The 22,981-nt window shown below is 50.6% G+C and overlaps 1 protein-coding gene across 2 annotated transcripts in view; it reads left to right on the top strand.

Annotated features, from left to right (window-relative positions):
* Window positions 1-22,742, top strand: part of gpm6bb (glycoprotein M6Bb) — a 47,728-nt gene extending 24,986 nt beyond the window's left edge. Inside the window, exons 2-7 of one of the 2 annotated variants that reach the window (XM_056289428.1) lie at window positions 12,491-12,677; window positions 14,506-14,662; window positions 15,624-15,792; window positions 16,288-16,361; window positions 16,541-16,606; window positions 19,778-22,742. In XM_056289428.1, the coding sequence (XP_056145403.1) occupies window positions 12,491-12,677; window positions 14,506-14,662; window positions 15,624-15,792; window positions 16,288-16,361; window positions 16,541-16,606; window positions 19,778-19,927 (803 nt within the window). In that variant the 3' untranslated portion in view covers window positions 19,928-22,742. Of the gene's footprint in view, window positions 1-12,490; window positions 12,678-14,505; window positions 14,663-15,623; window positions 15,793-16,287; window positions 16,362-16,540; window positions 16,607-17,719; window positions 19,089-19,777 lie in introns of those variants that run through there. The other variant, XM_056289429.1, reaches the window with a different exon arrangement.
* Window positions 22,743-22,981: the final 239 nt, after the last annotated feature.

The following is a 22,981-nucleotide window of genomic DNA, read 5'->3' as shown; positions in this document are numbered from 1 at the left end:
TCTCACATCCCTGACTGCACATATAAAATTTATGAGCCTTTACTGCCATCATTCTCCTCTTATTGGTCATTAAAGATAAAGTGCACATGCACCAACAGCCTAGTTCCTTTCATGCAGTCATGATGAGCTACAGTCACCCGCCATTAGCCACCAGAGTGTATGTTTCTTTCATTAGATGGGTAAACAGCAAGGGCGTTTTGGATGAATTTGCAGGCTCAGATCCTTCATTCCCTCGAGAATGGCCATTATAGCCATTATGTCGCTTTTAGCGTTGTTCTTACTGAGGTGCGGAGTGTGGAAATTCAGGCTGCCTTTCTTATTAATGACGTTTTGGCTGCAAGCCCTGGCACAGCAACAAACAACATTTAGCGTTTGTGGTTTAATTGAAAGGTACATCTGTAAGCAATGAGGCTGGATGACAGATAAGGACTGGATACCATTGTAAGCTGGTAAGAGCTGAGAGCATCTGTTGTAGCCAAGAACTCAGGGATGAATTGTGAGAGTTTTCTTCTCTCATCAGACGGTGAAGTGCATGTGTGCGTAGGGGGTGGGATGATATGAAAATTTCATGTCACGATTATCCTGACCAAAACAACTGCGATTATCCCGATAATCATGAAAATTTGCTCAAAGCTCTTTAAATGGCACTAAAATATACTGCACTTGGGCGGTCTGCTCCTGTTTGCTAGATTTGGGCCAGAACCAAGCCATAGCAATGCTGCATGTGCCACATGTTTGCCAAAGGTGGCCCATATTTGTTTTGTGATATTTGGGCCATATTCGCCATTTACCACACGGGCCACTTCAGGGTCACATCCAGATCACATGTTGCTGAGAGCACCGCATCTTTGCCAAAGAAGGCCCACATTTGATTTGGAGTATTGGGGCCATATTTGCTGTTATACATGTGGGCCACTTCAGGCTCACATCCATTTTGTCAGGGCCAGAAGAAGGCCGTCAGTGCCGCATTATTGCCTGAAGTGGCCCACATCCGGATGCTATCTGAGTACAAACACGTGTATCCCTGACTGACTGAGTGATCAGCTTGGCACGATCAGGTGGCCAACGACGGTTCCAGCTTGTGGCGACCAATGACGTCGCTGGTAAACATGGAAGTGGGAGCTTCCCTATTGGCCATGAATCAGCGCAGCGGTTCGCACGCTAACGAATGTAATATATTGCTTCTCGTGGATGCTTCCGAGACGCCTCATTGCAAAAAAAAGTCCCAATTCACAAACGCCAGCGTTGGTGGTGCTTGTGAGGTGGTGCCTCGGAGGACGCCGTTCCTTCTCCAAACAAGCTGCAAAAAACAGCAGGACGGTCACCAGTCAGCCAACAAACAGAAGACACGCTAACCTGATCATGCAGAAAAGACAGACGGGGGGGGGGGAAATCTCTCAAGTTAGAAACCTAGTGCCGTCCAAACCCTCACTACCACTGTCACTACCCGATCTGTCTGCCGTAGATGTGTGTGGCGCATGCGTGGGTGTAAGTGGTTTACGGTGTGTAACTCCCACCATGCCGTGCAGAGAGAGGGAGAGTTTTTGCAAGTCACTCGTGAGGACATTCACGATTATCCCCATTTATTATCATCCCGATAATGGAAATTCACCACGATCAACTTTTCATGTTTTTTTTTTTTTTATCGCAAGCCACGATAAAATCCTATATGGTCCCATCCCTCCCAGACAGCATCCGGATGTGGGCCACTTCAGGCAATGATGCGGCGCTGATGGCCTTCTTCTGGCCCTGACAAAAGGGATGTGAGCTTGACGTGGTCTACATGTATAACAGCAAATACGGCCCAAATATGCCAAATCAAATGTGGGCCTTTGTTGGCAAAGATGCGGTGCTCTGGGCAACATGTGATGTGGATGTGACCCTGAAGTGGCCCGTGTGGTAAATGGTGAATATGGTCCAAATATCACAAAACAAATATGGCCCACCTTTGGCAAATAAGTGGCACATGCGGCATTGCTATGGCTTGGTTCTGGCCCAGATCTGGCAAACAGGAGCGGACCACCCAAGTGCCATCATTCCATACAGAGTGTGGGCCGGATGAAGTGTCGGGTGTGGGACGGGTCCGGGCCACAGCCATTTTGCTATCTGGGATGTGTGTGTGTGTGTGTCTGAGTGTATGTTTGTGTCAGGCAGCCTCATACATCTATATTGAAAATGTTTCTCTTAGTCACAAGACCACGTCCAGCTGATGTTTCTCCGTACTGTATACAATGGAGACTATATACATTTGCCCTCTTCTCGGCTGAGGGTCCCAGCTGTCGAAAGATTGCAGCGGCCCGGTGCTTAGTGGTGTTGACAGACCTGTTCATGTGATGGCAGTTGTTGAAGGATGGAGGGGCTGCGATGAAGCAGGACCAGCTGCTGGGGGGGAAGGTGCGATGAACTGGTCTAGAAAACATGGTGGTGAGGCACAACAGCAGCCCGGCGAGCTTAGGGTTGACTAGAGGTGTAAGAAAATGTGGGTACTCTTGAATATGGTGATACCGTCTTTCAGAATATCGTATTGACTTTCATGCAAAGACGTCGCAGCTGCATCCCCTCCAGCGCATGCTGCGGTTAGTCACGTGTTTGTGTGTGTGTGTGTGTGTGTGTGTGTGTGTGTGTGTGTGTGTGTGTGTGTGTTTGTGTGTCTGCCTGACCGTGGCTAATCTCGCTAACTACCGGACCTATCAGTCTAGTATTTTCTCTGCACAGTTATGACCACGATTAAGAACCTCTCGTGGTTGCGGTGATTCAGAACCTTCAAAAGATGTTTGTTCTCGCGGTCACCATTCCCTCTCTTCTTTCACTCTCTAGCTCGCTCGACCAACGCTGCCGTCCATCGCTGCCCGATCCGAGTCAACCGTGCGCGTACGTGACTCGCACCTACAGTTGAGTCAGCGGGTAGCGATGGTCAAAACCCAGCTCGCATCCGCATGTGGGCCACTTCAGGCAATGATGCGGCACTGATTGCCTTCTTCTGGCCCTGACAAAATGGATGTGAGCCTGAAGTGGCCCACATGTATAACAGCAAATATGGCCCAAATATGGCAAATCAAATGTGGGGCTTTTTTGGCAAAGATGCGGTGCTCTGGGCAACATGTGATCTGGATGTGACCCCGAAGTGACCCCGTGTGGTAAATGGTGAATATGGCCCAAATATCACAAAACAAATATGGGCCACCTTTGGCAAATATGTGGCACATGCGGCATTGCTATGGCTCGGTTCTGGCCCAGATCTGGCAAACGGGAGCGGACCGCCCAAGTGCCATCATTCCACGGGGTATGTGGGCCGGATGAAAGAAAGATGAGAGTCGGGTTTTGGACGGGTCCGGGCCGCGGCAATTTTGCTATCTGGGAACCAAAACATGATGTATTCGGGTATGACTCTTGAAAGTAAACGAGAAGTCGGTCGTATTCCACAAGCCGGCAAATCGTACGCAGCTAGCTGATCTCGGCATAGTTCGCCTTGTTCACCTCGCCGCCAGCCACGTGGAGGTTCCATAGTCTCCAGTGTTAAAACCCCACCATAAGAATACGGTGTCGAGAGTAGGATTAACCGGTCCCGGCTGTGAAGCATCTCGGTACCTACAATAAAACCTCTCCCGTGGCTGAGCTGTGTTTCCTCACCGCCGATTTATGAATGGAAGTCGGTCAGCAGAGCAGCCGTTCACCTTGATTCATGTTCTACCCTAAAAACCGCGAAAGTTAAACGCACCGGACGTCTCTTAATAGGGGCTTTGAAGCGATGGCGGCCTCGTTTCTTGTCGTTTCATGTCGGACTGGGTCACATTCGTGCAAGGGCCTGCCGTGGAGGCTGCGCATCCTCAGACCGACAGGCAAAACCCTTTTCTTAGAAGTTTTAGCTTGAGCGCCGCTTATTAACCCCCCCCCCCCCATATTTCCTGTTCAGTCGACTTGGGCGTTGCACAAACGTCTTCTAATGGCGAGAAAAACACCGTGTTTTGCATCCTGTGTGTGTGTATGTGTATGGCGAGGGGGAGAAACTACGCCTGGCGGCGACCCGAGTGCATTCCTCTAGTTGCGTTGTTAACATCCCCGGCCGCTAAGTGGCAGGTGCAGTATTATAACAGGGCTGCACCGACCCACAACAGCGGGTACTGCCTTTGCCACACCGTCTATGGCAGTAATGGCTCTCATTTTATGCATATCGTGTTTTCCCCCCTCATGACGTCTCTGCAACATTTCTGCAAAACATTTCTGTGTATCGCCGTGCTTTGTCGTACCGTATGTCGCAGTACAGTGAGTCGTGGCACTTTCATCGCGACGTGACTCGTATCCCCGCAGGTTTGCCAGTACGCAACCCTGCGGTTGACGTCTTGCTCCCGGCGTTGACGTCATCGCCGTCCCGCCGTCCGCTTTCCCAGCCTGCGTATACGGCTCCGTGACTCCCAGTCCATCTTATTCATGTGCTGTAACGGGGCCGCGGGCCTGCAGTCCTCATGTCGGCTTTAACAAGCCCTCTGGTTCACACGTTGCATGACTAGGGATGGTCTGACAAACAGGATCCTCCTGGAGTGTGAAGTGGCTGCCCCCCCCCTCCACCACCCCCAGCACCTCATTATGGCTGGGCTGTACGCTGTGTTGATGGGGCAGACAGAATGGAGCTCGGCGGTGGGCCTTGTCCCAGGCCCCAGACTGCGGGCCGGAAGAGCGGGGCCGCGGTCCACTGCTGTTCTGAATGGGCCCCCGAGAGTCCGGCGTGATGGGCAGTCCAGGGCTGCACACACTGGCTCTTTGTGTCGGGGCTTTTTGGCCTATCCTACTCTCTGTTTCTGTCTCTGTTGCACTCCTCTCACACACACACACATAGATGTGTACACACACACACACACACACACACACCCATTCATTCTCACACAAATATAATTTCCGCGTCTCTCTGTTTGCCCTTACGGTCCCGAGTCGGTAAACACGGCCTCCATAAGGCGCCGATAAGCTGGATGCTGTCGTTAGGCACCGTCTTTAACTGGCTCTGTCTCCTCCTCTCTCTGTTCTCCCCCCTCTTCCCTCTCCTTACCCTAACTAGCTCGTCTCTTTCATCCGTGAGATGATTAGGGTCGAGCCTTGGAAGTGGCCAGACGCCTAACCGGGATATCAGTCAGTGCCTGGGAGCATGTGAAAGTCATCAGCGAAATGAGAGCGAGCAACAACAAAAAAACCCCCAATGTGATATTCATTTGCGGGGCTGCATTCAAAGCGGAGGCCCGAGGCTGCGTTTAGTGTGTGTGTGTGTGTGTGTGTGTGTGTGTTGTTCGCAGAGTAAACAACATCTGACGTTACCTGTGGAGGAGGGCTTCACCCTGCAAAACCCGGCGCTGCGATATCCTGCGCTATAAAGTCCCACAGCATGGCAATTAGAGAGGGTCGCTGCAGCTCGGCAGCGTGGCAGGTTTGCACAACACGGAGGCGCCGTGCAGGGGAGACGCTGGCCGTCATCTCGGCCCGTGTCGCCGGTTCTCGTGGCCGGGTCGAATCCCACCCGGCGTGGTTAATTACCAACACGTCGCGCTGTCTTCAGGGATCAGGTTTCTCGGAGGTCGAAAAAAAAACTCAATGATTCGGACAAAAATAGTGCGTCGTCGTATCGATAATCGTGAATAATCTCACGTTAGCGTAGGGATATCAACACAACTTTGTTGTGTGTCACTGACAGTGAAGCGACTGCCCCCTCCATCACGTGTTTGCAACCTATATGATGTAATTGTATCAGGAGCCCCCCCCCCCCCTTTTTCTCCCCAATTGTATCCAAGCCGATTACCCCGCTCTTCCGAGCCGTCCCGGTCGCCGCTCCGCCCCCTCCGCCGATCCGGGGAGGGCTGCAGACTACCGCGGGCCTCCTCCGATGCGGGGTCGCCGGCCGCTTCTTTTCCCCTGGCAGTGAGGAGTTTCGCCGGGGGGACGTAGCATGTGGGAGGATCACGCTATTTCCCCCTCCCCCTGAACAGGCGCCCCCCCCGATCGACCAGAGGAGGCGCTAGTGCAGCGACCAGGACACGCACCCACATCCGGCTCCCCACCCGCAGACACGGCCAATTGTGTCTGTAGGGACGCCCGACCAAGCCGGAGGTAATGGGGGGGGGGGGTTCGAACCAGCGATCCCTGTGTTGGTAGCAGAGGTGTAAAAACCAGGTCCAGAAAGTAAAAGTCCGAACCGTATATTTGCTCCAGTCATGCACTACACCAGCAGATTCTAGTCAACACCACCCCTCAACTAGGTGGGGGAAAACTAGCTAGTGGAATCAGCTGGTTTAGCAACATGGGTGGAGCAAATGCACGGCTTGGACATTTACTTTCTGGACCTGGTTTTTACACGTCCGGTGGGTCGGCAAGGGAACAGACCGCCACGCTACCGGGGGGCCATGTGTTCTCACACACATCCAGGGATTATGTCCCTATCCCAGGAACGCTAAAAGATCCCCCCGATGAACGCGCCTCGTTTTATATCGGGTTTAACCGCCGTCCGTGCAGAGGTCGCCACCGGCCTGCTGAGGACTCGTGCAGGGCTCTGGCGGTGTTGTTTCGGCCTCCGTCCGTCCCCCCCGAACGCCAAGCGTAAGGCCTTCGCAGTGGCCCGGTGTGAACGGAGCACGTCTGCCGTGGTCGCTAACAGTTCAACTCCCGTCAGCGGGTCTTTCCCGGTGCCGGTGTTGTTTCAGCCAGCCGGCGCCGTGTTACACTAACCAGCCAACGTGTCCGTCCCAGCTGTGAAAATACCACCTCGGATTTATAGAGTTATGAAACATAACACCTCGTCGGAGGCATAAGGCCTCTCCATGGAGAGAAAAACATCTTTGTTCCCCACAGTGGTGTCTCTGTGTGTGTGTCGCTGTGTTGAACCCTTATGGTGCAGACTGATATAGAGGTTAAAGGACGTGTTTGACCAACATCCCTCCCCCGACTGACTGGATGGGGAGATATTCTCGTTAAAACAGGCCGCCGCCGTGGGAGGGGGCAGTAATCGAACAGGCGGCCCATTGATTGCGTCCCGCTGCCTTTTAACCCCGACGTAAGGTTTTCTCCCTCTGAGGTGATCCGGTCAGAAAAGCATGACGCTGACGTACCCGGCTGACGCTCGGTGACGGGCATCATGTGAAGCGGGGGACAAAGGACTCGAGTTGGCGCTAGTTAGTCATCGCCCACGGGTCGGGGAGTCTCTGCATGCAATCTCAGGGGGCTACGGTTTTAATCCCTTCCATCTCTAGACACGTCAAGTCCTTACGGTGACCGCCGTCAGGTCCGGTAAGAGCAAGCCTGCTAAGGGACGCCGCGATGGAGTCGTGACATACAAGGCTGTGTTTGCCTTGAGACCGTGATGGAAAAAGAAGGAGTGCTGAGTTTCCGGGCGCGGTTTACAGCTAAACAGACTGTCAACGAGCTGGGGCAGCGTGTGACTTGCCGTTCGGGACATGTCCTAACACAGTGTTTCTCAACCCGGTCCTCAAGGACCCCCTATCCTGCAGATTTGCATTGACAGAACCCAAGTGGTGGGCGATAGCAGCGGCTACAGTCGTTTGGTAGGAATGACCTCATCTCGTCTCATCGTCAGCCGCTTCTCCCGGGTCGGGTCGCGGTGGCAGCAAGCTAAGTAGGGCAGTGTTTCTCAACCCAGTCCTCAAGGACCCCCCTATCCTAGAGATTTGCATTGTAACCCTGCATAGGTAGCCCTGCTTGTACTTACTCGACCAATCATCTCGCAGCACTTAATTATGCAAGGTGTGCAACGCCTGACAAAATTCACTGCTGATTGGTTGAATAACTACAAACGGGTACCTATTCAGGGTTGCAAAGAAAATATGCAGGATAGGGGGTCCTTGAGGACTGGGTTGAGAACCACTGTAAACAGATCGATCGAAAATAACTCCTAACAAGCTCTCAATTTACCAGTCAGTCTTCGTTCCAACCCTCACCTATGGTCGTGAGCTTTGGGTAGTGACCGAAAGGGTGAGATTGTGGATGCAAGCGGCTGAAACGAGTTTCCTCCGTAGGGTGTCTGGGCTCAGCCTTCGAGGTTAGGGTGAGGAGCTCGGACATCCGGAGGGTGCTCGGAGTAGAGCCGCTGCTCCTTCGCGTCGAAAGGAGCCAGTTGAGGTGGTGCGGGCATCTAATTAGGATGCCTCCTGGACGCCTTCCTTTGGAGGTATTCCAGGTATGTCCAACTGGGAGGAGACCCCGGGGTAGGCCCAGAAGTCGCTGGTGGGACTGCATGTCCAATTTGGCCCGGGAACGTCTCGGGATCCCCCAGGAGGAGCTGGAGGGCGTTGCCGGGGAGAGGGACGTCTGGGGTGCCCTACTTCAGTGTTTCTCAACCCAGTCCTCAAGGACCCCCTATCCTGCATATTTTCTTTGCAACCCTGAATAGGTACCTGTTTGTAGTTATTCAACCAATCAGCAATGAATTTTGTCAGACGTTGCACAGCTTGCATAATTAAGTGCTGCGAGATGATTGGTCGAGTAAGTACAAGCAGGGCTACCTATGCAGGGTTACAATGAAAATCTCTAGGATAGGGGGGTCCTTGAGGACTGGGTTGAGAAACACTGTCCTACTTGGCTTGCTGCCACCGCGACCCGACCCCGGGAGAAGCGGCTGACGATGAGACGAGATGAGGTCATTCCTGCTGCTATCGCCCACCACTTGGGTTCTGTTGTAATGCAAGAGGGATTTTGTTGCGGAGGTAAATCTTCGCCACGCTTCCCATTCGGAAAAGAATCGCGTCAAAAAGGTCTTCATCCCCCTGTTCTGCAGAGGTGGAAAAACCCGGTCCAGAAAGTAAAAACCCCAACCGTGTCTTTACTCCATCCATGTATTAAACCAGCTAATTTGGGAAACCAGTCAGTGCAATCTGATGGTTTAGTACATGGGTGGAGTAAAGACACGGTTAGGGGTTTTTACTTTCTGGACCGGGTTTTTCCACCTCCGCTGGTCTGTGCAGCAAGTCCGACTCGGACTTGTGACGGTTCGTCTTCATATGAGAATTTCCTGGCCGGGAATGGTTTCTCTCGATGCGGAACATGGGCCTACCTTCCACGACGTCCACATTGTCCCCAGATACATACAAACACATCCCCCCCCCCCGGAGGAAGAACACCCTCAGAACCGACGCCCGCTGCAGGGCAGTTCCCCCTTTTGCTGGGCTGTATTTACTTGGCGGCCGGGCTCAGTAAGCCGAGGAGCTGCCCCGTCCCGCTCCCCCGCTCCCCCTCTCCCCCCCCCCCCCCCCCCGTCGTGCTCATGGAGAGAGATGTGGGCTCGGCTGCGGCGCAGGCAGCCGCTCGCTGTGGGCACACTCATTGGGTTGTGGTTAACACGCTGCCATGGCAACTCCTATTCACCCGCCCGGGGGACAGAAATGTTTTTCATCCCGCTGCACTACACAAAGAGTCGGGGCGACAACTTGTGACAGCAAAACTATTGTCCCGGCGGCGATATATCTGTTTTAATGTCCTTTGTCACGGCAAATGGACACAAACGCGGGCGAACCTTCAGGAGCCTCGCCTCGCGCAGGAGGCCGGCGGGCGGTCAGATAAGCGCTTTTCTCCGCTGTGGCTCGGGTGCGACCGGGTCTTTGTGCGGAAGTAGCGGGTGTTCGGCCGGTGTGCAGCATGGCTGGTTTTGCCTTCACGGCCCCGAAGGGAGAGTCGAGGAGGGGCAACTTCTGGTACCTGACGGGTCGTTTGTTTTTAGGACAGATTTGTTTCTTCCGTCCTGCCCACCTGCACAATCCATACGGAAGAGTCGATTAAGTCAATAAATAGTTTTCCAACGAATGCATTCATTTCTTAATTAGCTCAATTAGAGTCAGGGGGACCTTCGCGGTAACTCGTGAATGCCAGTTACGAGGCCGTGGTGTTTAGACAACACGTTCACTTCGCAAAACCTCCGCTGCGAACCGCTGTTACTGTATTGACAGTTAGGAAATGAGGATTTCTCGTGTGCACTGAGGCCTTGACCTTCGCCGCCGCTGGGGCGCCAGGACCACGGCCATGGGCAAATAACGTTGATGGCATTTGCACCTGAATGCTACAGACACATATTATTTATTTATTTATTTTTTTTGCATTTTTTTTCTCTCCCTTTTTCTCCCCAATTGTACCTGGCCAATTACCCCGCTCTCCCTAGCCGTCCTGGTGGCTGCTCCGCCCCCTCTGCCGAGCCGAGGAGGGCTGCAGGCTACCACATGCCTCCTCCCATACATGTGGAGTCGCCAGCCGCTTCTTTTCACCTGACAGTGAGGAGTTTCACCAGGGGGATGTAGCACGTGGGAGGATCACGCTGTACTCCCCCCCCCCCCCCCCCGACCAGAGGAGGCGCTGGTGCAGCGACCGGGACACATACCCACATCCGGCTTCCCACCTGCAGACGTGGCCAATCGTGTCTGTAGGGACGCCCGACCAAGCCGGAGGCACTGCCGGGACTCGTACCGCCGACCCCCGTGTTGGTTTGTACCGGAATAGACCGCCGCGCCACCCGGGCGCCCTTAGGCACACATTTTTATTTGAAAAGCTCCCCGCAATGAAAAGAATGCCCCCATTGGTTACACGGCCTCTTCTTTTGAGGGTCGGAGAAAGGTTTTCAAAGCCAAAACGGTCAGAACCGGTCTGGCTCGGCAGAGATTCCTCAGCGTATCAGAGACACACGAGAACCAGGGGAGGGATCTTAAAATATGAACCGCAGGCTTAAGACATCATGTGAATCTCAGCTGCCTGCTTGAACTGAAGCGCCCTCCTCGACACATGTGGACCCGATCAGCGGTGCACCGTGTCCACAGACGGCGCGTTAGGGTGGGTGCCGGTGTTACAAGCGCCGAGACTACACCATCTGTCAGCGGACGGACCCGTCCAGGTCACGTCACGCCATCATTGTGGGCCGCAGTGGATTTCCTTTACAGCTTGGCTGACGTCCACGGCTCCGACCTGCCGGATGGCCATTTGTTGAAAGTGCAGTGATGAATCGCCGGATAAGATGAATGGTAAAGACTGTAAAGACTGTCCAAGTCTGTCCAAGACTGTCCAAGTCTGTCCAAGTCTGTCCAAGTCTGGCCTCTCAACGCGGACTTCACCGTGCTGGCTGACGCAGCACGTTGCACAAGTCTGAGAAGGGAGCGGCCCCGTGCGAAGGGACATCACAATCATTCTGAAATCCAGCTTTTTTTTAACCCCCCCCACCCCCACCCTTTTTCTCCCCAGTTGCACCTGGCCAACTACCCCGCTCTCCCTAGCCATCCTGGTCGCTGCTCCACCCCCTCTGCCGACCCGGGGAGGGCTGCAGACTACCACATGCCTCCTCCCATACACGTGGAGTCGCCAGCCGCTTCTTTTCACCTGACAGTGAGGAGTTTCCCCAGGGGGGCGTAGCACGTGGGAGGATCACGCTATTCCGCCCAGTTCCCCCTCCCCACCGAACAGGCGCCCCGACCGACCAGAGGAGGCGCTAACTTTTTTTTTTGGACCCCCCCCCCAACCCAATTGTACTTGGCCAATTAGCCCACTCTTCCGAGCCGCCCCGGTCGCTGCTCCACCCCCTCTGCCGATCCGGGGAGGGCGGCGGACTACCACATGCCTCCTCCCATACATGTGGAGTCGCCAGCCGCTTCTTTTCACCTGACAGTGAGGAGTTTCACCAGGGGGACGTACGGCATAGGAGGATCACGCTATTCTCCCTCCTCCACCCGAACAGGCGCCCCAACTGACCAGAGGGGGCGCTAGTGCAGCGACCAGGACACAAACCCACATCCGGTTTCCCGCCCGCAGACCCGGCCAATTGTGTCTGTAGGGACGCCCCGACCAAGCCGGAGGTAACACGGGGATTCGAACCGGTGAGCCCCGTGGTGGTAGGCGACAGAATAGACCGCCGCCACGCTATCCGGACACCCCCCCTGAAATCTAGCCGAAGCGGCCTCCGTACGGTTTGCGAACGCATCGGTCGCTTTGCAGCGTCGAGGTCGACACTTCGGCCTGTTGCTCGGCAAGGCTCGACAAAGCCAGTCCCCGTTGCCATGGGGACTGACCAAAAGACCTCTGGCCCCCGCGGCAAAACGACACGTCTGAATATCTCGCTTCCTTTCCGGTTTCGAGATGCGAGGGAACAACCCTTCCAAGTAGCGGAACCGAGTGACCCAAAGTCCCCAGAACCCCTGGTATGGGCGTGAGCACGTGTTGTGTAGAATTGGGTAATGAGGCCTTTTGAAGTAACGAAGGCGCTGCGCTCAGTAGACGCTTTATTGATGATGCCAAAGAAACGTGATGTGTATATAAAATGTGTCCCTGAGCAAGACCCCTAACTCCTAACTGCTCCTGATGAGCTGGCCGTTGTCTTGCATGGCCAACACCACCGTCAGTGTGTGTGTGAGAGTGAATGTGAGGCGTTAATTGATTGTAAAGTGGTTTGATGGCTGTCGCAGCTAGACGAGCGCCATGTAAAATGCTGTGGGTTTACCGTCTCCCTTCTGTGTATCTTTTTTTGGTACAGGTTGCTTCGAGTGCTGCATCAAATGTTTAGGAGGGGTTCCCTACGCGTCCCTGGTGGCCACCATCCTCTGCTTCTCCGGCGTCGCCCTGTTCTGCGGATGTGGCCACGTGGCTCTCACCGGCACCGTTACCATCCTGGAAAACCACTTCTCCAAGGTCACCAGTGACCACGCCATGCTGACCGACATGTGAGTGACACTCCTCCGCCGCATCACGCGTCACCCGAACGGGTGGCAGGTACAGGGCCTAGGCGACCTCCTCCGCCCCGTGAACAGCCGCTCAGCACCGTTGCCAGTAGTCACCCGAGATTACGGTCGAGCTTGTCGACCTTCTCGATCCGCAAGGGGACCCGAAGAACTCCTTCCGAGACACTCCCGGCCCTTGGTCTTTTAGACCAGTGGTTCTCAACCTTTTTGGGGTCCTGGACCCCCTGCGTATTTTTGATCTACCCTGAGGACCCCTCCACCTGATCTTGGGGGAGGGGGGTTTGCAATTTGATAGAAACAGTAGAAACTGCATTTTAAATTGCATTATAGCATTTATTCACTCTTTGGGGCAAAAATAAGAGCTTTCAGTTGTAACTTAGATATATGTAACAAAACAGAATTCTTATGCAGTAACTTTCAGATATATGTAACAAAACAGAATATGTATTCAGTAACTTTCAGATATATGTAACAAAACAGAATATGTATTCAGTAACTTTCAGATATATGTAACAAAACAGAATATGTATTCAGTAACTTTCAGATATATGTAACAAAACAGAATATGTATTCAGTAACTTTCAGATATATGTAACAAAACAGAATTCTTATACAGTAACTTTCAGATATATGTAACAAAACAGAATATGTATTCAGTAACTTTCAGATATATGTAACAAAACAGAATATGTATTCAGTAACTTTCAGATATATGTAACAAAACAGAATATGTATTCAGTAACTTTCAGATATACGTAACAACAGAATTTTTATGCAGTAACTTTTAACAACGGAAACGGGAGTGAGATCTCTTATTAAAATACAATAAATTACACTTGTGAAACAGATGTAATTAGAGAAAAAGGTCCTGTTACCCTTTATAGTTTAGGTAGATAAAGGTCTCAGTCACATTTGAGTAAAATAATCCTATTTCTATAAATGTCATAGGATCTTTTTTTTTAAAGATATTTTATTTTCACGGACCCCTTGCAATGACACCACGGACCACTAGGGGTCCGCGGACCCCCGGTTGAGAAACACCGTTTTAGACCGTCGTGTCCCTTGTGGGTTTTGTTTTTTTGAGCCAGGACCACAAGATAAAATTCCCCGCAAATTTAATTGGCGAAAAGTTGAAGGCAGATGAATCACGTCGACGAGCTACACTTTTAGTGGGGCTAATTTATTGCGGTTTATTTTTAGCCGGTAACATCCTCGGGTGTCATTGCGGCGAGCAGGCCTAATATGGAGTCGTTTTGTACGCTTTACTCCAGACGGTGAAAGAGGAGAGCGCGGGAGGGGAGGCGAGATGTCTCGTGTCTCGGTGGAGACGTGGACTTGGAGCGCGCCGGTTAATTTGAGACGTCCGCCAAGAGGCCTCCTGCCTCTCGGCGGACGAGTTCCCCAGACGTGCGTCACCCGTTATCGCTCCGGTCCGGAGGAAGGAGCTTAGCGTCCCTCTTCGCTTACTGGGTTTATTGGGAGACGCTGAGCCGTCCTACCTTAGTCATAGCCATCTGTGTACAATTAATCAGTTTGCGTCGCTTAATGATCTCGAGTTTCCACTTGGGTTGCCACAAAAGAAGGAAACAATGGTAGACATCACTGTTCATTCCCAGTGTGCAGTACATCACATGCTATAACTCCCACCAGACACTTTTAGGGTTTCGCTCTGGGACTGATGCTGGAGGTTGGGGGGGGGGGTACCACGGCGGTTGAGTTATTCCTACTGTGGAATTACCGTCGCACAGTCTCTAAGGCCACGGCTGATCGATGGGTTGCGTGGCATCGTCTCTCTCTCTCTCTCTCACAGAATACAGCTGATGCAGTACGTCATCTACGGCATTGCCTCCTTCTTCTTCCTCTACGGCATCATTCTGCTGGCCGAGGGTTTCTACACCACCAGTGCAGTCAAGGAGCTGCACAGCGAGTTCAAGACCACCATCTGCGGGCGATGCATCAGCGGAATGGTTTGTCCAGCTCGGCTTCCTCCACCGTGTAGTGTAGACCGGGGATGCCACGGAGAGCCGTGTGTGTGTGTGTGTTGTGCAGGTTTGCTTTCCAAACCCAAAACTACACCAGCTGCTGTCATTAGCTACCACTCCTTTAACCAGACGGGGGAGGACTAAATGGTGAAATCCATCGGTGTAGTATTCGGTTGGAAGGAAAAACTGCATACACATGGATATATATATATATATATATATATATATATATATATATATATATATATATACATTGCACATGGTTGAATATCACTGGTTTTGACTTTTTAACGCTGCCTGTCATGTGCTAGAAGACTCCGTATAAACACGTGACTAGATTCTGAGAGACATCAAGTTTTGCACCACTGAAATATATGTTCAGACAACAATGTTTATGTTGGGTGTATTCCGTTGCCTACCAACACGGGGGATCGCCAGTTCGAATCCCCGCTTTACCTCCGGCTGGGTCAGGCATCCCTACAGACACAATTGGCCGTGTCTGCAGGTGGGAAACTGGATGTGGGTGTGTGTCCTGGTCGCTGCACTAGCACCTCCTCTGGTCGGTTGGGGGCGCCTGTTCGGGGGGAGGGGGAACTGGGGGGGAATAGCGGGATCCTCCCACGCGCTACGTCCCCCTGGAGAAACTCCTCACTGTCAGGTGAAAAGAAGCGGCTGGTGACTCCACGTGTATGGGAGGAGGCATGTGGTAGTCTGCAGCCCTCCCCGGATCGGCAGAGAGGGTGGAGCAGCGACCGGGACGGCTCGGGAAGAGTGGGGTAATTGGCCGGGTACAACTGGGGAGAAAAAGGGAGAAAAAAAAAGTTTAATGATGACGGGAAATGATAAAGTATTGGAGGATGAGGAGACGTGTTGTACTCATAGTGTTCAGTTGTATGATTATCCAGTGATGCTAACACGGTACCGTCTCTCTGCACGTGCGGTCCAGTTTGTGTTCCTGACCTACATCCTGGGCGTGGCCTGGCTAGGTGTGTTTGGCTTCTCTGCCGTGCCAGTTTTCCTCTTCTACAACATGTGGTCTACCTGCGCCGCCATGAGGTCGCCCATCGCCAACCTCACCAACATTGACTCCATCTGTGTGGATGTCCGTCAGTACGGTAAGGGACTGAGGTTCGAACCTGTTCAGTCTGAAGCTCTTGTTCTAGCTCGCACTTGTGCAACATGAAATTGACATTTTTCTTTTTTTTTTTTAAGTTTAGGTGTCAAACACAGGCTTCAGTGAAGCGGCTTAGCGCTAACACTTTTGCATGGCTAATAATAAATCTAACACTAAGCTGCTTTTGGCATCCCTTTGTGCTCCATTTATAGTCCACCAAAAGGAGCATTTAATGATAATAATAATAAAATCTGATATGCCAAAATGTCCACTCTGCCAAGTTTTACAGCTTTGATACCTTTAACTCGTAGATTATGGCAATTTAACAGAAATCTCAACAAAATTGCAATGACCTCGTCCACGCTAAAGAGATAATTGACAACAGGCCGTTGGATATACTTGGGGCAAATTTTGTGCTTTCCTTGTTGGGTTTCAATTAGACGCGATACGGATTTGCTCTGTGTAAATATTCACCTTTGGAATTTTGTAAATCTAGGGATTATCCCATGGAATGCGACACCAGGCAAGGCTTGTGGGTCTACGCTAGGTGACATTTGCAACACCAGTGAGGTAAAAGCCCTTTTACTATTCAGACCCATTCATCCATGGGCCTCACACTGTCGTTCCCTGCAGAACACCGTTTGAAATGTTTGCCACTTATATGTGATTTCATTAATTTCTTTCCCACGTTCGATTATTAATTTAGGAACGTCAGTTAGTTCAATTGTGTTTGCTTTCCTTTGTTCCAGTTCTACCTGTCCTACCACCTGTACATCGTAGCATGTGCCGGGGCAGGGGCTACTGTGATTGCTCTGGTAAGTGTCCCCTTTATTCTGTCTGCTCATCCTGTCCCGTTAGTCCATCCTTGCATGATTTTTACCAATAGATCCTGAGTCAAGTGCTCTTCTCCTCATCGCCCATGTGGTTTATGTAGCCAGTCCAAGGAAGAGATTACATGTAGCCTCCCAACAGCTCCAAACCCATTTGCTGTTTACCTTCGGTTAGGATGCCCGCTGGCCCCCTTTTAATTTGAAGTAGGATGTGACGGAGTGCAGTTTACCAATTCCACTTGTGCATTGGGAATTGCTCACTAACCGGGTAGTTGGGCGGCACGGTGGCCCAGTGGTTAGTGCTGTCACCTCACAGCAGGAACGTCCTGGGTTCGAACCCTGGGGTTGTCCAACTTTGGGGGGGTCATCCCAGGTCGTCCTCTGTGTGGAGTTTGCATGTTCTCCCCGTGTCTGCGGTGGGTTTTTCTCCGGGTGCTCCCGTTTCTCCCACCATCAAAAAAGACGTGCGTCGGCCGTCCGGGTAGTGTGGCGGTCTATTCTGTTGCCTACCAACACGGGGGCCGGCGGTTCGAATCCCCGTTACCTCCGGCTTGATCGGGCGTCTCTACAGACACAATTGGCCGTGTCTGCGGGTGCGAAGCCGGATGTGAAGAGTAGGGTAATTGGCCAAGTACAATTGGGGAGAACGAGGGGGGAGACATGCACGTTAGGGTTAATACTCCTGTCTGTGCCCCTGACTGAGGCCTGGCAAGACGAACTGGAGTTGGTCCCCGGGTGCTGCACGGCGGCTGCCCACTGCTCCTAGCTACACAGCTAGGATGGGTTAAATGCAGGACACAATTTCCCTACGGGGATTAATAAAGTATCTCGAAATAAAAATAACTAGAGCGTCAGTATAGCCGAACCCCTCCCCGGACGATAGAATCTCGAGTTTCGTCTTTTGGGATAGTGGAAAAATTGCAAGTACGATTATTGGCGATAATTCTTTCTACGGCCTTTCACATCTTTTGAGTATGTGACCGCAGACAGGTGGGCTGATGCAGGGAAAAGATGAGTCGTCGCACTTGACATGTTATGAGCCACTACGATGTCGCTGGCATGTTCTCTCATCACCTCTATTCTGTTCTCTTTCACCAGCTGATCTACATGATGGCTACCACTTATAACTTTGCTGTTTTGAAGTTTAAGAGTCGAGAAGACTGCTGCACTAAGTTTTAAAACTGTATTAATAAGAGCACAGTACGGCGTTTCAGGCTGTACTGAGTAGAGACAGTGGCCACTGACAACAAATGAACTAAAAAAACCTGAGAATAGAAAACCAACCTCTCTCCATTAGTATTCACATGAATTGTAAATAGCTGAATGTACGCATCCTCTAGCGTTTGATATCCAGGGATATATGCCTGTCTGAGGGTACCTGATGAGCGATTGTCTTCGGAATGCGATGGTGTATATCTTGACAGGATCGAGTAGCTTTCCTGGGGCCTCATTTATAGTAAACACGTCACCAGTCACCATCAAATCTGGTATTGTGCACAGCTAGAAAGCCACATCAGTGTTATTTAGAGACCTTGAACTTACGATTGAAGAGGTTTCCCGGCACTTTGGCAACTGACCTAACCTGCACACGCTCGGTAGAAGTGTGAGCTGCATCTGTGATTTGAAAACCCTGCAGTATTTTGTGTGCGGCACTGCGCACGGCGGCAAGAGAAAGTCAAGTATCGGCGGTACTTGGTGGCGATTTGAACAGCCGTTAATTCACGTTTGCTCAAATTCCTGAGGCGCTTAAAATATAAGACGTGTCCGCGCTGGTAGTTTTAGAATCAGGTTCTTGCCCAGTCTAGAAATGACGATGGCCCTTTCTCTTAATTGAACCCGCGTTACGCCCCGTATACAGTATATCCCCAAAAAAAGCTCTGAAATGTACCCCAGGATGAGGAGGAGACCAGAAACCGGTCTGATGACGGATGATGAGGGTGTTCCCAGGTGTTGGGTCAGGCTGGCATATCGGGCGAGGGAGATTTCTAGCGATGCATTCGGACTAGTTACGGTAGCGGCGGCGGCCAAGTGCCTTGTGTCCTCTGACCTTTATCTCCCACTGGTTTCTACGCCTAGCCGACGCCGTTTTCGTCGCCAGGCAGTTAAACCACCGAGCGCTCACCCGGACGATTCCCGGTATCGACTCCTTTCGTCACAAAACTAGATTCTAAACCGAACTAAAACCAATCTTTGGGCAGTTTTGCGTTGCTGTAGAGCAGATGACCGGTTGTGTATAGTAGATTTCACAGTAACTGCACGTTCTTAGCACAGACCGTAAGTACTACGAAGGGTTAGGCCAGTACCAGGAGTGCATCTCTGCATGAGGCCCTTAGCCTCTCGTTTCATTTCTTCATATTTTATATAAAAAAAACCACAAAAAAAAAACAGATTTTCTCCTTGTGTTGGAAGAGTAGGCTAAAGGGTTTTTTTTTCCTTCTTCTATGAGACCTTGACGCTGTTCTAGCTTCGGTTGATGTTTTGTTTCATACTTTTTTTCCTTTTATTCATCCAGAAAGTGCCATTAAAGAGCCATTTTTTAACACTGAGCCTGCATGCTTACATTTTTCAAATTCTTTTTGATTTGTTTATGGTTTACTTATACTCCACATTTCATATATTTAATTCTCTCCTATGTTTTTTTTTTTGAAGACTGTAGTTCCCCCCCCCCCTTTCTACAAAATAAACGATCTTTGTTTACGAAATATCCGCTAAATGGTCTGTTTTCTTACCCCGGCCTTCTTCGCGGGCAGGGAACCGCGGTAAATGACAATCTAGCGAGCTCGCCACGACGCGTCCGAGTCTAACGCTGCGTACTAACCCCCCCCCCCCCCCGACCCTGTCAGCCGTCACCAAGCTTGCATGTGCCCCAAAACATCCATCCCTCTTCCTACGCTGCTCCTCCTAAGTGCTCCTTGTGTAGCGCCGCCCCTGGCGAAGTAGCCACCCTAGCACGGTGCCGGTGATGTAACCGACGTCTTCCCCTCGTGTTTGTGTGAAATGTCTTGACCAGTTTAACTTATTATTTTTTTGTGTTTCGTTGTACGCGTGTGATGTAGCTCTGACTTCTTTGTAGCCGGCTCTCTCTCTTCTTTCTTTTTTTTTTTGGCATCTTGACATGCTCACCGGGCCATCCACCTCCTCACCCTTCTCTTCCAGATCCACTTCCTCATGATTCTCTCAGCAAACTGGGCCTACCTTAAGGACGCCAGTCACATGCATGCCTACCAAGACATCAAAATGAAGGAAGAGCAGGAGCTGCAGGACATCACGTCACGCTCAAAGGAGTGCCTCAACTCTTACACATAAGAATTATACACACACACACACACACACACACACACACACACACACTCACTCACACACATGCATAACACACGTGTATATATACAGACGCGCTCAAACACACAGACAGTAAAGGTCAACCAGTGGCTCCCCCCTGTGGACCAAGACAACATTCAGCTGAAGTAACCTGCCAACCAGCCTCACACTGTGCAGTACTAACCAGGCTCCTAACAAACTAATGCGTCAGTGTTGCTTTCTGCACTAACTCACCAGGGTGTGCGTTGGGATCTCTTCTATGTGGTGCATTTGTACTGTTGTTGGGGTTTTTTTTTTATACACTTTTTTTTTTCTGGTGGTAAAAAGAAAATCGCACATTGAACTACGATATGATTTTTTTTAATTTTCTCTGGCCCTTTTTTTCCAGAGCCAGTTCTGCTGGCGAAGCTTGAGACGTTGCACTATGCTTACACAAGGTGTAGGTTATTGTTCCACTCCCGGCGGTCCTCTGGACCGCGGAGGCCAGTTTGTTTTCTTCCAAACGAGGGAAGACGTTTTGCATGTGAAGGGAATTTTTTTTCTTTTCTTCTTCTCCTCTCAATCAAAAGATGCAGTTTAACTCCCGGCACCTGACGTCCCAGCACAGTTCGGAAACGCCTTACGTACGAAACCGCATCGAAGTTTGTGTTGTTTCTGAATACGACACAAACCCGTAACACAAACCGCGGTCATCGATTTACGCCGACACAACTTGTGAGGCCATGTGATCGAGGGGATGTTAACAAACGCGGGACGGCGTGGGCAACTCGTTTTACTACACGACAAAGTTACTTTTGGGGCGTCCGGGTGGCGTGGCGGTCCGTTCCGTTGCCTACCGACACGGGGATCGAATCCCCGTGTTACCCTCCGGCTTGGTCGGGGCGTCCTTACAGACACAATTGGCCGGGTCTGCGGGTGGGAAACCGGATGTGGGTTTGTGTCCTGGTCGCTACACTAGCGCCTCCTCTGGACAGTTGGGGTGCCTGTTCGGGTGGAGGAGGGGGAATAGCGTGATCCTCCTATGCCGCACGTCCCCCTGGCGAAACTCCTCACCGTCGGGTGAAAAGAAGCGGCTGGCGACTCCACGTGCATCGGAGGAGGCATTTGGTAGTCTGCCGCCCTCCCCGGATCGGCAGAGGGGGTGGAGCAGCGACCGGGGCGGCTCGGAAGAGCGGGCTAATTGGCCAAGTACAATTGGGGTGGGGGGGGGGTCCAAAAAAAAAGTTACTCTTGCCCTGGTAAAGTTATTGCCCTCATCCGTCGACAAAGCGTGCCCGGATCTGTGACCTTTTGACCGGCCGGGGCTTGCACTGCTTTCTCATTTCCACGAGGTCAGTTAAGTTTCTAGATTAATCTTCTCAAATCTTTAGAAAACAGATTCACAACATCCACGGCCTCTGCTACCACTACCTCAGGTGTGCACTAGACTCTAGAATTCAGTAACCGGAAACGACCACTCGCCCGCCCGCCCGCTTCTCTCCGCTACGAGCCAAGGCTCCCGGCCTTTTGACCCGTTGGCGCATCTTAAAAAGATGCCACGAAGAGAGAGGAGGGCGCTACTGCAGAGTTGTGTCGACAATGGCTGTTGGACGGATCCAAACACAGTATTAATGACATTGAAAAGCATGACGCCATAACCTTAACTTGCTTTCTAATTGTAGACCGCTGCCGGTTCTGAGATAAAAGGGCGTTCGATACCATTCGTAATCAAAGTATTGACAACTGAAATCATCCTTTCTGTGTTTAAGGGAATTTACCAAGAATATTCTCCTACGTAGAGGGCATCCCATCCCATCCCTCAGATTGTCACGTGGCCCATTTGTGATTTAAAACACATGATCCTTTCCAGAACCTGTACCATATGATGGAAGTGATGTAGGAAAAACGATGTTCATATTTGTGCTTTGTTACTATTGCAAACCCTACTAATCAAATACTGTTTGGAGACCGTCTTGAGTTTAGTAATCTGTGAATATTAAGTCCACATGTTGTCTGGAAGTGGAACTACAGACCAGTTTAGATGTGAATAAAACGTCTTATGAGTCAGGAATTTTAGTTTTTACTTTTATTGTTATTACTATTGGTGATAAAAAAAAACCCACTCAAAAATGTTTTTTTTCTTAACTCCATAATTGCATCTGTTTTTGATGTGCAATTGTTATAATATTGACTTAATTACTTGTGTAATCTTTTTTCTGTTAGTTAAGAATTACAGGGATATCTCGATGTTTATTTCTTTATTGCATGAAGAAAACTCTGCAGCGGTGTGCAGTCGTTTATACTGACATCCATAATGGGCAGCGTTTGCCTTTTTTTTTCTAACTGAACACGAATTAATCCAGCGTATGACCGTAGCAGAGCTAGACGTAGATGTTTTGTAGTTCCTCCTTTATGCAAGTCGAGAGTATATGAATCCTAAAGTATTTTGTTACCCAATAGTGTATCCATATTTTCAATGAGTGTCAAGGGCTTCCTTATGAAATGACTTGCATAACTCTTCACAGCAGTTTGCAAAAACCACTTGTTATTCATGTAATTGGATATGGCAATCTGAACTGGAGATTCAGCCAAAGTCTACGCTCCATATGGACGATGTGCATGATGCTCCGTGCAGCATGTCACTAAAACCCTCATGCTGTTCCGCGTCTAAAGAACCAAAAAGTAAAAAGAATCGAGACTACCTATCAATCAGCAGGAGGACAATAATCCAGTTTCCTTCCTGACTGGAATCCCCTGAATGACATTACCCAGCCAGCCTGTCAACTTTTTTTTTTTTAACAAAAAATAAATAAAAAAAATATGAACTCCACTTTGTCATGGTATGGTTTGTCTTTTGCATGAACCTGAGTTGTGTGCAGACATGAACATAGAAGTGACTAAATTTTGGGGTATGTTAAAAGTATGTATTATTAGTACGTACAAAAAACACTGCTCTTACGGTAGACCGAAGGAGGTATTTTACCAAAATGTATGTTTCTTTTCTCACGCCACACTTTTTTGGTGACACTTGTTTTGTTACAGCACTATGGACCATAAAATATT

This window comes from Lampris incognitus, chromosome 11 (genome assembly GCF_029633865.1).
Source record: "Lampris incognitus isolate fLamInc1 chromosome 11, fLamInc1.hap2, whole genome shotgun sequence".
Classification (NCBI taxonomy): domain Eukaryota; kingdom Metazoa; phylum Chordata; class Actinopteri; order Lampriformes; family Lampridae; genus Lampris; species Lampris incognitus.
Note: the sequence above shows the minus strand (reverse complement) of the source record. Positions and strands in the feature narration are given on the sequence as shown.